This window comes from Sitophilus oryzae, unplaced genomic scaffold (genome assembly GCF_002938485.1).
Source record: "Sitophilus oryzae breed Bouriz unplaced genomic scaffold, Soryzae_2.0 scaffold_1985_pilon_pilon, whole genome shotgun sequence".
NCBI classification, from domain to species: Eukaryota; Metazoa; Arthropoda; class Insecta; order Coleoptera; family Curculionidae; genus Sitophilus; species Sitophilus oryzae.
The window spans coordinates 23,422-38,164 of NW_022146707.1; the positions used below are offsets into that span (position 1 = coordinate 23,422).

Sequence of the window (14,743 nt, forward strand, 5' to 3'; positions counted from 1 at the left end):
TGCCTAAGATTGTTTAAAATATATACTTGGAATACGACTATTTTGTTTTTAAGCTTAATTGGCACTGACATAAATCCTAGACACTCGAGTTCAGAGCCATTTGCGACAGTACAAGTCAAGTCAGAAATACTTTGTAGTTTTACCCCTAAACTTAACATCACATTCATAGTGTGCTCATTGACAAATATTCTATTCGCCCCAGAATCAAGCAACCCTTTTACTTCCCAATCATATAACCTAACTGAAACATATGGACATTCACCATCTCCGGCCTGAGTTAACATGTAGTCTAAAATTGGTTTACTATATGTGTTAAAGTTAAACAGTTCATCCTTAGAGCAAAAATTATCAATACTAGAATCTAAGTCAAAATTATCAACCGATAAAACCGTCGAAGTTGAAGCTCGGTTTACACTTAACTCCTCGAACCGTTTCCCTGTTTATTACATTTTGGACAACTAACTTTTGTATAACCTAATAACCCACAAGAAAAACACTTTTTGACCTGCGCTTTACAATGTCTTGCTAAATGATTATCCCCATTACATCTATAACACTTAACGACGTTCCCTCTAGTGTTATTATCCAAATCCCTATTATAACTATCATACCTACTATTTCTATGTTCCCTATAACTACCTAAATCAGATCTATCCCTACAGGACGACCTGCCCCTATTAAAACTATTTTCCTTAGGCTGATTCCCAGCAAAATAATTCCATTATTTCATTTTGAATCTGGCTTTCATTATAATACCTCTCTGGGGTATTATGACGTTCCCTACTTCTGTCTTTATAAAATCTGTCCCCATTATAACTTTCAACACTACTCGAACGATCGTTACTCCTATTCCTATAAAATCTACCTCTATTATATGACCCATCTCTCCATTTATTTACTGTCCCAGTTCGTCTGTCTTGTTCCCTAACGCTACCCCGATTTAACCTATCGTTACTAATTTCTATTTCTACCTAAGGAGCATTCTATCTGTATTTTCTCTATCTGAACTATAGTTTCTACTTTTATTATTTGAAATTTTTTTTTTTTTTTTTTAGTTTTTTTTAAAACTGACTTGTTTCTCTGCTTCCAAACTATCTAACCTTTTTCTACTTTGTTTATCAATCGCATTAGCCTTATATAGCAAATCTGGTTCAACTGAGTGCTTATCTACTGTTGGCGGTACAAAATTCAAAACATTCACTCTACTATCCTCAATTCGTTTACAAAGCTTAATAAGTTCATCCACTGTAGATATGTCCACTAACCCTAGCTATGCCTGACAAATGCAAAACATTTTCCAAAAAAAAAAAAAACAGTTTCTGTTTTATTTATATATCTGTTATAACTATATTAGCATGCCATAAATTGTTATGACTCTCGTTCCCCTTGAGTTCTGATTTGACTTGCCCCAGCAACCTTCCATAATCCCTAGGCAAAAATTCTTCCCTGAAATGTTCACATAAAGTTTTCCAATCAATGACTTTCCCTTTTAATGCCCTGTAGAAAATAAGAGCCTTTCCCTCAAAAATTTCAATAGCACCCCTGAATAAATCATCATGTGACACATTATGAGCTTCACACAGTTCTTCAATTCTTTCTAAAAATGCATTTAATCCCATTGTATCTGAATCCCCACTAAAAGCAAACCCCACGGAAGAAAATAAACCCCTTTTGTTAAGACTTAAATTATTCATTAATACTGGCAGCCCAGTTGCATTTTGATTTTCAGTTGCATTTGAACTAGCATTGGAGTATAATCAATTTACAACAAGGCATATATAAATGAAAAGTAATACTCGATATATACCCATGGACTTGACGAGTATGTCACTACGAAATACACTCCGTCCACTCATTACATTGACAACTTGCAAATTTGTCGAGTTTTTATTGACGGGGCATTCTCTAATTTTTAAGGGGAAATATCAATTCAAATGATAGTAGATCGAGCTTCAAGAACAGTGCTGGCGTTATCGGTAAAATAGTTGTGTGATTTTATTATTTTTTTATTTTTTTTCTTAATTTTTTATTTTTTATAAAGATTAGGTCTGAAAAAAATAAAACTGATTTGATATTTTTTAATTTTTTGGGTGAGTAATGGTTTTTAAAATATTTATAGCACGCCCATAAATTGCTTGTTAACAGATAATTTTGTTTTTCCCCTTACAAATACTTCTGTAGCTACAGAGCGGATTGACGTACTGGATAATCTTGAACGAGTAAAAATAGCAATACGATAAGGTTATAATAATGAAATTGGTACAGGAAACTAACACAATATGTTTTACAGGTTGCAGCGTTTCCGGAATATTTAGAAAAAATACTCTTTGAATAAAGCTTAACTGCTAAAGAGCATAATTAATATATCTTGTTTAAATATTTTTCAGAATTTTTAATTTATCTGGCGCAGTCGGTTGGATTGCATAATTTATCTTGATTTGATTCACACTTTCTATTTTCTGTTATAGATAGGGTTAATACAGTCTATTAGCTATTTTCCTGGAACAGTCGGTAGAATAAATAAGATAAAATAATATGTGATATAAACTTTAATAGCCAAAAATTATTAATAAAGTACTAAAAAAGTAAAGAACTCATTACCATGTATTTCCGGCAATATTTAGAGAAAAAACAATATTAAAAACTTACGTATAATGATCGTAGCAAATTCCAGTAAACCCACAATCTGTCATAGTACAAGATGGACTTCTTGGACCCCCATTGGTTATTTCGTAGGTTATATTGAACCCATAAGCGTCAAGGAACTTGTCTAGAACCCTCAGTTGAGAAGACTCCGCTGTTTGGAGTTTCAGCTCGATGACCAGGAAGCTCTGGTACGTTTGAACCCAGCGGGTACGTACCACGTTGGTCTCGTTGACTTTGTGGATGATTTTCGGGTTGATTTTGTAGTCGCTGCCGTAGAGTTGATACTCGGTGAAGGTTAAACCTAGAAGAAAAAAACGAAAAATAAAATAGAAAAGAAAAAATAAGTATTTTTACAGTTACAGATTTTTGTTAGATATCATTTTTAAAGTATCAGTGTACTGAGTGATAAATAAATAAGCAGGAAACAATTATTAGCCTTGTTCTAACAGGGAAATATCCAACCGGTTGTCAATTTGTGTCTGCGGATCATTGGTTTCTGGAATGTACTTCTGCAAACGACCAATCGAAAATGTCAACGAATCAGGTGAATCACGCTCGGAATCACGTGACAATTAACCTGTGACAGTTTTGTTCTCTATTTATGTATTTTATGAATTAATTGGCAAATAAAATAAATATATATTTTGTGCTATCATAATTTTTTTGTCTTATTAAATTTTTTGTTGTGTTATTAAATGTTCTAATGTATATTAAAATTGTTCCTAGTATAGAAGGGTTCAAATATAGCATATATAAGTTCTTAATATTTCAAGAAATATAAAATGTTCTTGCCATATTTCATCGTTTTATTCATGTTGATGTTGAACAATGTTTTGTTTTTGCTCCAGCGTCAATTCGTAATCATAAAGGCGCATGACCAAAAATTGACCAGTGACTATTCTGATGATTAGAGATCAGTTGGAAACTTCAAATTTTTGTTCGGAAAACGCTGGATTTTTGGTTAGGAATCACGTATGTTGCTTTTCCGAACGCTTTATAATTCAGGCGCATGCGCCGGACTGTTGTAAGCTATTTCTGCCTGCCCTGCGAAGTTAATAATATATTTTTGTACTTTTGTGCTTAGGCGTAAAAGTGCTTTATTTTTATGCCTAGGAGTTAATAGTTATTTGTGGAACTAGTGCAAAAATAACATATTTGTTGCACGACGCATGAGTTTTGCAGCAATTTGCAATCATGCTACGAATGCAACAAATATGCTTTTTGCACATGTTGCACACAACATTTTTTCTACGATGTAATTGAAATTCTTATTTAAATGTATCTTAAAAAGTTTTTATAATTATTCATAGAATAATATTACCACTAACAATAACACTTTTTTTAATAACTTTTCGTTTCAATTTTAATGTAGCAGTTTGAAAAATTCACTATGATAATTGATGGACAAATTTTATTTCTAAGTAGTTTTTTGAATTTTATTTTGATTTCTGCTCGTGGAGGTCTCGAGTTCTTGTTCTCCGCTTAAAACTCTTTCCCTGAATATTGCTGCGAGGTGGCCAGTACTGCTACTTGGTTTATCTTCTAGGATTTGACAAATTTTTATAAAATTTACAATTTTTTTCTTTTTAGTTAAAGTCGTCTTTTATAATGTCAAGACGTTTTTTGCACTACTGCAAAAAATAAGTTACTTTTTACACTAGTGTAAAAAATTTGACTTTTAATACAGACAATGTAAATAATAGCTGCTTTTTGCACGATCGTAGAAAAAATGATTTCTTTATGTTGTCAATCACGTCGCAAAATTTCTTTTGTAAGATTTAAAAGAAAACATTATATCACCGTTATTTTTTATTATTAGTTAAATGAAAAACAATAAATAAAGAAAAATACAAGAATAAAAAAACTACTGGTACATAAATTATCTCTTCCGCTAATGGCTTTCTTAGTATTTATATCTAATACGGGAATTAACGAGCATGTATAGATAAGATAACGAAGTTTGCTCAAAGGGATTCATTATAGTTGACAAACGCGCGGCTCATAAACATCAACTTTATCCAGTTCCTTTTCACGTCTGACGCGTCTCTGGTATCTTATAATTGGTTTATCAGTAACTTTCCTAATTAATTCCTCTGCGTATATACCGAAAATTTTGAAGATAGCAACGACGAAGGCTCTTGTTTAACGGATCATTCGTATTTGCTCTATATTTTTATTATTAAATTTATACATAGATATTTTTATTTCTTACTGAATTTAGTATATTTTATTTACAACCACATAATGTAATACTGACATTACTGACTTTTAAAAAAATTGAAATTGTCAAATTATCTACATTTCTTCCCTCTTCCCATTTCCCTTACTCGGTTTTTCTTATTTCTCGCCTCATTTAATTAAGAAAAATATTCTTGTAATATCTTTATTACATACTTATCTAACATCAACAAGAATAAACAAGAAGATTAACAATAATAATTGAAGATTTTAATACATTTATTTGTTGAAATTAATGGTCAAATTTGACTTATTATACGCGTTAATCGATATTGTTAAGGGGCCGTCTTGATAATGTGTTTCACTCACTGAGGTTTCACTGCTGCAAAAACTAAACTCCTGACTTGTGCCAGGTCTTCTAATGTCAACGAAAGAAGGTAAAGAGTTTGAATTGCTACAGGAAGACGATGGCAACGATGTCTTTAAAGATATCATATTTGCGGTTTTAGTTTGGCTGGCTACAGATGCATCCACATAACCCTCAGCCACAGCACTGGATTTCCATCCCCCTAGACGCTTCAGCTGCGCTATTTACCAGCAACGTAGCCGCTGTTTGTCTAAAAGCATGACCTGTGTAGGTTTTCGCATTGGGAAGTTTCAAAAAGCTAGCAATTTTGTACGGAAATTTAGATATAGAATTGTATCCAAAGGGTTGATTTTGAGCTCTTCCTAATCGATATTGAACAAAAAATCTCTCATTTTCAATATCTTTTCGTAACTGTATAAATTCTTTCACAATTTCTATCCAACTTGTGTTAGTTATCATAAATTATCTGGTCATATAAGTTTTTGTATCGGGAATTTCTATGCAAATTTTGTTTTCTAAAATATCAATATGCGTAGTTTTCATCTTCAGTAGCTCATCACTTCGACATGCCCCAGATACACCTACTATAAGCGCAACCTAAAACAATAAAAATAAATATTTAAAAACAGAAAAAGAAAACATTTAAAAAAAAACCTTACTTTAATAGGAAGGAATTCTTGAGGTGCTTTCGTGAGAAAATCCTCCAAGTTTTGCCTGGTAAAATGCTAGACTTCTTTGGCTTAAAACCTACATTCTGTCGTTTTAAAAAAGCGACGAGTTTGTGATATTTTGATATGTCAGTCTTTTCCCTTAACTCTAGCATTGTCCGTATCATGCTGTACGTAGCCCAACGAGTAGATGGTTTTTTCTGCCTTGCCATGTCGCTAAAATATGCCATCAAGACTGTCTCGGAAGCAATATTTTTAGCATTTCTTTCGGCACATTATTTTTCGTATACTTTCAATGCTATTTTATATCGCCCCCTACTTTTCTCTGGAAGTAAATTGGCTTCTGCTCTTTTCGCAACTTCTCTAAGTTCTGGTGGAGTACCAATATTAAAGTAGTCTTCATTATCAGAACTTTCCGACAACATTCTGGTTTTCTATGTTATATAAATTCGAAAAAGCGAACGAGAAATTCAAAACTGTCACTTAGTTGTTTGTTTTGCTGTTGAAGGTTTGCGCCATAACAACCACTGGTACCGGTAACTATAGATATGGAAATGCCAAAACAGAAAACGACTAATTTTCGCATATTTATTTTTTTTTCAAAATAAAATACTGTCTCTATTTTTTAATTAATGATGTGGTTGTAAATAAAATAATATACAAACAAAGTTTTCATTATTGAAACACACAGTTTTCAGTAATGAGACACTTCCCTCCTCGCTATGTAATGTACTATTGTCCCATTCGAAAACGACATAATTGTTGTATTTATTAATCTTCTGGTGTATTTGTATTAACGCTGCTCGTTGGAACGTTGTGAGACTCCCCCGTTTTTGCGAAAGCTCGCGGACGCCGAGTTGCCTTGGTTCGGTTCCTCGGGCGCCACCCCCAACGTTTAAAGTGTTTGAGAGACCACTAGTGCCAATACGGGTAGCTTTTATACAGTGGAGATACCAACGAGTGATGAGATGAAAAGAAAATAAAACACACAATTAACTATAACGTAACACTAGGTTTTTATTTAACTAATTAATTATGTACAGAAGTAATCAAGGAAGGTTCACGTCCTCGAATCGTAACAATAGTGAAATAAAATGTATATTTAGAGACCCGTAAAGTAAAATTTACAATAACAACCGTGTACCTCTAGAGTTTTGATTGATTATTCCCGATACGTAACTCTCTGACTGATTCTATCACGCGAATTCAAAACGCTTTCCCGAAGTGACGTTCTATTAAACACGACGACGCGAGTTCCTGATCGGCGTCGGATTTAGCGGCGTCCTAATGAACACAGACACGTAGGTACCGGAGCAACACACTCTACCACGATGCGACTCTCTAAACGGCGGCGACGTCGTTACAGGCGTCCCGATGATCACAGCTAAATATTTATCGGAATGGCGTCCGTTTTGACAGCGAAACACGGACCTCGGATCGGCGTCGGAGTTAAAAGCGTCCCGTGACACACTTACGCGAGTCCTGGATCGATCGCGAAGTTAACTGCGTCCTGTGGGATACACAAACGCGAGTCCTGGATCGATCGCGAAGTTAACGGCGTCCTGTGGGATACACAAACGCGAGTCCCGGAGTGACGTAGACGTTAGCGACGCCTCGGCGACTTGTACGTCGTTTGAATAAGCGCAGCCCGCACACACACCGCCCGGTCAGGACAACCTCGGGATTTCGGCGAGATCCCGTCCAGCGTCACTGATGCAGGATGCCGTCCGGACGACACACCTAGAGAAATACGGGAGCTACAAAACCAGCCTCGGGATTTGGGCGAGATCTTGTTCTAGCTCCATGAATATTAGCGACCCGTGCGTTTACTGAACTACCTTAACCATTAGCTGTCTCACTCTCTCCCTTTTAACAAAAGAAATCGTTCCTCGCGTCCACGTGATCCGATCAAATATCCCCCAGCCTCCGTAGAGGTTCATAGTTGAATCTACCTGATCGCATTTAAGTTTTGCTATGTCTTTGCGTTCGCGCGATTATCTGCGCGAAACTATCTGAGCGAATATAAATATCTCTGTCTCCCTTGTCCCTGTAACGCGTTAAGGCAGTAAAGTAAACGTCATTAATAATAAAAAGAATACGACTTATTCTCGATCACTTTGGCGGTGGGTGCTTACCTTGTACAGTGCGGCGACAATCGGCGGCTGGCAGCAGGTTACTTGGCAGGGCACTCCGGACTCGAACCTCACTATTTCGCGTGCGACCACAAACTGACTACCTAGAGCTGCTGCAGCCAAGGTACTCGACTGACGCTCCCCTCCACTCGGCCTGCACTAGCAGAGTAGGGCGAGCGGCGCAAACGGTTCGGTTTTCGCATTAAACAATAGCGACCAAAACCGATCAAAACTCTCTTACAGAATGGCAATTAAATATTTAACTTATTTAATTCAACAATAGGAACACTAATGAACTTCATTACAATAATGAGTTAACAATAAAATACATTGACTGTCATTATTAAAAGAGAATGAAGTCTCTATTATTCAAGTATAATATTAACACAATATACAGGGTGTCCTAGAAATTTTATGAACTTCATTACAACGTATTAAATATTATTTGTTGCCAGGTTAATAATAAATTATTAATGATCTGTTTATAAATTGACGGGTTTTCAGACGAGTTTAGTTTTTTTTGTAAAAAATTGCCTTCAGCACGAATTGCCATGATTTAAAAACTCAACTTTTTAACACATAACACGCCATAACTTCCAAACTGGCTTCCCTCGAAACGCTTTCAAAATTTTTATGGTGTTCTTACTTTTCTCAAAATGTCTATAAAAGTCTCCAGTAAAGAAAACTGGGGACATACTGTATGTATTCGGTTTTTAAAAGATCGTTATTAGCTGCACTAAATTCTTTTTACAAATTCTTCTGCATAAAATGTCTAGAATTTAATTTTCCAAAGAAAAATTTTACGAAAAATACCTACCGTTTACTTTAAATTTTCTTCTCTCTGTTTCACTCCGAGTTTTTCTTAATTTCTTTTGCGGTCTATAAAAAACATATTTGCCAAACTGACAAAAAAAAATAAAAAAAAAAAAAAAAAAAAAAAAAAAAAAAAAAAGTAAACAAAATAATTACAAGGCAAACAATACCTGGAAAATAAAAAAAAAATGGTTTATTAAATTACTTCGTTCTTTTTCATAGTCACCTCAAAGAACATAACGTCGTTCTTAAATCGATACCTTGTTTTTTTAGATGTTATTTTTTGCTGTTTTCAATCTAAACTTTGCAACCTAAAGCAACCAAAAGTGGGCAAACGTTGTAGGGAGAAGCTATTTGTACACATTAGATGACCCTATCTCTATTGTTTACACTAGTTTGCTCTTCAGATTGAGATGGATCCAGCTGGACCTTACACATGGCCCGGACGTCTTCTCTCAATTGTTTGTCTTTCTCTAAGTATTTTACTTGTGTAACTAGTTATAACCGAGCTAAATTTCAATAAAATATCTAGAATAAGTTAAACAAACATATTATGTTGTGACAAATCTTTTCGGATTAATCACTTGTCTATGGGTAGCGTGACTATTTTATAATTATGAAAAAACAATTAAGTTGAACGGAAGGCAAACTTGGATAAAAAGTACACCGACTCTTTGGAGCGTATGTTTAATGCTTTGTCTTAGTGCCTGTTAGTCTCTCAAATCTATTATAACTTACCTTAATTACGGCCCGACCTCTGTCTGCAAATATGTAGCTCATTTCGGTATCTCTCGGACTCGTAGATATTCTTGCCCGTTCATAAGTGATCTTACTTCATACTTTTAAAACGCTCTTGGTTATTTTTACTATAGAAATAAAACGGGCTGAGTTTTGTGAAAAATATCTTTTCAAAATTCTTTTACTATTAAAGTTAAAAATAAAGAACAAATAAAAATATATATATGATCGAAATTACTGGTTATTACTAAATGGAAAAGAGATGGAAAAATACAAGAAAATTGTCTGGTGTCTGCTTTGTTGAAAAATCTGATAATTACACAATCAATTGAACCTTCATTACTAAATCTTACTACAACACATTAAAATAATTTTAGAGAAGAAAATTAAAAAAAAAAACATTTGACAAAAGGACATAAAAATACTATTAGTAGGTCAATTCAGACTTAAAACTACAGGGGTCACATCGTGAACCTTGCCGAATTTCGCGAACCCGAGAGAGAATCGTGTCTTTTAAAAACTTAAACCAAACTAACTTTTCTGCCTAAAACAGCCCCGAGGTTCCAACATTACAGGGTTGAAGGGTGGTGCATCCGGTACTTAGCCAATGAGGTCATCCCTGAAGGTACTGTTCTTTCGTTGATTGGTCAGCTTGACACCGCCCCTCAAACCAAATTGGTCTGACCTCCGGTTGTTGGATGGCAGTACCATGACCATTTTACGTACGAATTTCGTTTATGTTCAGATACGTGCTTTCCAAGTTCCCAGGTCCTTTACAAACATCCGGCGATAGTTACATGTTATCAAGGGTGGTTATTGGTTTTACAATGTCCCAGCGTTTTTATCTACGGTCTATCTTTACACTTTTCTGTTTACTTCTAAGTTCTACAGTTTATTTGTTTTGCCCTTCTATAAGTTTGGGAATTTAAAAAATAGTCACTTATGAGACGTTTTTGTTTTATTACTTCCTGCTAAAAGAACCTCTCCCGAAACTAATAACCGAAAACATTGACTTGAATGTAAAGGACATAGGAAATAATCTGTTAATAATATAAATAATAATAAAGAAAATAATCTGTTACAATTTGCCCTCCCCTTAAGAGGGAAGCTATTGTTTCCAAAAAATATAAAAAAAAATAAAATAAAAAAATAAACTAAATCTGAAAAGAAACAATATAAGAAATATGACAAATAAAATTAAATAAGCATACGCGTCGTACCGGCCAGTTCCATTTATGTCGATTCCTACTTACATTAAGCTAATCTAATACTAACTATTAAAAAACCGAAGAAAAAAAAAAAAATATATATCTGTGGCGAACAATTCCAGTTTCAAAACCCTATCGTATACTACTCATGGATGAACACTCCACCCTGTTCTCACAGTTCTTGATCGATGCTTAATTTCTTCTGTAGATGGAACCGGAATAATGTGGATGTTTCCATGAATACTATGTGGATATCTCATTCAGATTAACCATAAGAATTCGCTGGAACTGCGCTGCTACTCGGAGATTAACCAAAATTCCGCTTCGGCGTTATATCGCAAATCTTGGATGGGTTCTGCATGAAGGGAATCCATCTGTTACCCTTTCACCGGATGTCAGCCCGGGATGACGCTTGGCCATAAAGTGAAAGTGCGCCACGTCTTGAGTGGAAAGTGGCATAGGTCACACGAACGAACACATGCCTGAAGAGGTTATACCGCCTCTGCTCGGTCCTCCGTGCCTCGTATGTAATCTCTTACTATGCATCAAGTCCATTCTAGACAGTGAGGCTTTCAATCAGAGAAATTATAAGGGTCGCTTCTATGTTGCTTACATCCGTATTACGCTGTCGATTATTTCTGACTGTTCTGATACTTTTTGAGCTGCAGGATTTAGTTGCAGGATAGCCAGATGTTTCCACTCTCTAACAGTTCGAAGCCGCGCTACGACGCAACTGTTGAATGATATTCCGAGTCTCATCTCGCCATGTTTCAACCGTGATCCCATCTCAAAATAATAAAACTTGTTAAAATGTTACTTATACTAACTTCCGGTCCAATACTTTAAACTACGAATGATTACTGACTTCTTCATTATAACGTGTCTTTATGTTGTCTGTTCGAATTACTAAATTCGAGTATACGTATGTAGTTTTAGTTCAACTATCCGATTAATAGGTGGCATCGGACACCACGCCTACTTCTAGTTGGACGCCTATTCTATCAGCTAAATCTAACTGATTTATAGCTTTTATGTATAATTAAACGAATTCATCCATCAAACTTTAGTTGATGGACTAAATCAATATCTGGAGTATAGGTTTTGAACAGGGCCTAACATTCTGGTAACTGTAATTCAAATTGATCTTCTAGCTGAACATTACTTTGGTTTTCAAGATACTGCATGACAAATACTCCTGACATGGTTAACCTTTCAGAGAACATCACACTGTAGTATTCACGATATCCTCTACCCATCTGTTGCGATCTTACAAGTCCCGCAAGATATCCATCTTCTTCGTCCCTTAATGGTATAAATCTTATAAACTAAGTTCCAGACGGTGCGTAATCGCTTCTACGGCAAGTGAAGTAACCACATAAACTTAAAATTCCATCAAAAACATAAAAACTTTTAAAACGTCTGAACTTAGCCTGCAAGAAACGACAACAGCGGCAATACATGAAATTCAAGCACAAGGTATCGATCTCCTATTTCATACCCTCCAATACATTCTCGCTTCGCTCTACGTTTTATCGAACCTGTATTCTCCTTTTCTAAACCTCTGTACACCTGTACATACATCTTAGATTCATCGCCTCACTGTTTTACTTGATATGTTGCTTCTCCACTATCGAGTCTGGTATAGCTTAATTTTCCATATTTTAAACAATTTTTTTTCATAAATCTCTTTGAAATAAGTAAACCTAGTGGGGTTTTAAAACATCACTTTTATTCCTGTCTCTAATGCGTAGTATAGAATAATAAAAAAAAAATTATGATAAAAATAATAATAACAATAAACAAAGTTTTATCAAAAGTAAATCTCACCACAAAACAAATCTAAATCAAATCAGTGTTATTGTTAGTATTAAAAGTGCCGATTGGCGAAAACCCCTATAAGCGTGCTCTTTTTAAAAAAATTATATTCAGGACTTATTAATTAAATTCAGTAAAATTTAGATAAAAAGAGCTTTGTAAGAAATATTGATAAACAGAGCACCTGGCCAAATAAAATGCACAATATCGCTCATAGTAATTATCTCGAACGTTGAAAGAAAAACAAAAATTACCGGCACTAGGCTCGTTTCTGTTATAACTCATAAAACATTTCCTTCAATCTGCGTACCCGGGTCCAACAACAAAACACCGTACCGTAGCTTAAGGGGCAAAAAAATAGGTGATGGAATGAAAAAGTTTTTGCAATTATATATCAATAAAAATTGTAAAACATAGGATATTATCTGAAAACCAAATATTATATAATATTTAAAAAAAAATTTTACTAAAATTTAAATTGCGCTGTAATAAGTAACGAGGTAAAATAAATGCCCAAATGGAAACCCTAATGTACAAAAACCTATGCAAAACCCCCAAAGCCTATATTTAAGATAAAATTTTTAATACCTCAAGGCAATTATTCAAAATGGTACCAAAATCTCGAAAAAACCTTTAACTTATTTTCTTCATCTCTCTAAACAATAAATCACCACTCAATTAAGACATAAAACTATTACTCTTTCCGAAATACCAGGCTACAAAATTTAATCGTATCACCAACATATAAAACGTAAAATTATTGTGGATTTCCAAAATCACTGTGCCTTCAGCAAAATCTTTAAACGTAAATTGCAAAATGGCCACCTTTCGAACCCTTGTTTCATCCCTTTTAGAATTCGTTAAAATTTCTATACAACTTCTATCAGTATATTTTTCTTCTTATAAGATGTTCGATCTTCAAAAGTATTCAGTATGATTTTCATTACGGTTTCTAAACCTGATGTCTCACATGCCCTCGGCTTCATACTATATCCCAAAGTAGATATATACCTATATATCTCTACATAACCCTGAAGTTTTCCTTTTTTCCTGGAGTCCAACTCCTGTGTCTATGCAATCACTCTGCCTTAGCTTTTAGCGGTCTACCCTCTTAAGCGAATATGTCCTCATATTCCTGTAGAAATTTCTTTACCATCTCCTGCTCCGCCATATCCAGATGCCCACATTCAACCTTTGAATGTACCTCAGATGAGCTTGAGTGTACCCCATCTGAACTTGAGTGTACTCCTCCTGAGGATTACCTATCCGATCTTGAAGGAGAAATGGTCAAAACGCTCGAGCCTAATTCTTTACAGGTACCGTAGCGCTTAAAATGCGGATTTTGTTGTCTGTTGTGCGCCGTCCACCAAAATGTACCTGCCGCCCGCATCTTTACGGATTGTGATAGGTTTTCATTGTAGCCGTTAACCGTGTGTTCCATTTCCGCGCGGCCCAAAGTAAGCGTAAGACTATAGTGTGGTGTAGGGACCCGGGCGTGCATACACTAAAATGTAACGCGCAAACTCGTAATTACAATATTATTGATTTCTTCATGAATTTAACCAGTCAGGGTTGCATGCAACCAAGCCTTGATCCTCCGGTCTGCGCTAAACCTTAGGCGTTAAACTCACGAGTACTTTCTAGTTCGGCCGTTCTTTCGTCCGCCGCCGCATAAATTTGTCTATCAAAAACTTCTGAATTGAGGGTCTGAATTCTTCCGTCCCACGGCGTCCATGATGTTTCCAGTCTCCTGCAGTCGCCGCGCAAGCAAAGATATCTGTTTCTAACTTCAAAACGCCATCGGCGGAGTGGATCCAGTGCTACTAGCTGTGGGCGATTATCCTTTCCCCCACCTGCTACTGCCACTGTCATTTATCCCAGACAGCAATTCAAGGGTTCCTCCCTCCGAATTCTCAGCACGCTCTGGTCGATAGTTTCTTACGCCATCACTGACCTCCTTATCAGTGAACCCAGGTTCAGCACTCATTGTCCTGAATGACAAATCCGTAAATAAATTAGGCGTACATCTGATATGTCCACACTCTATCCCTCTATCTCCTTTGCACTAAAATCTCTTCCTTTCGTGCAATAACTTCCTACTGTTTACCCGTGCTTTTCGGAGCATGTCTAGGCTACCTTTAGTAAGTCCCTAGACCAGATTCAACGTCCTTGTATATA

The 14,743-nt window shown here is 35.5% G+C and overlaps 1 protein-coding gene across 1 annotated transcript in view; it reads right to left on the reverse strand.

Annotated features, from left to right (window-relative positions):
- Positions 1-2,645: 2,645 nt before the first annotated feature.
- LOC115883804 overlaps positions 2,646-14,743 on the reverse strand; it is a 39,787-nt gene continuing 27,689 nt past the window's right edge. The window contains exon 3 of the mRNA XM_030902209.1: positions 2,646-2,947. Within this exon, the coding sequence (XP_030758069.1) occupies positions 2,646-2,947 (302 nt within the window). The remainder of the gene's footprint in view (positions 2,948-14,743) is intronic.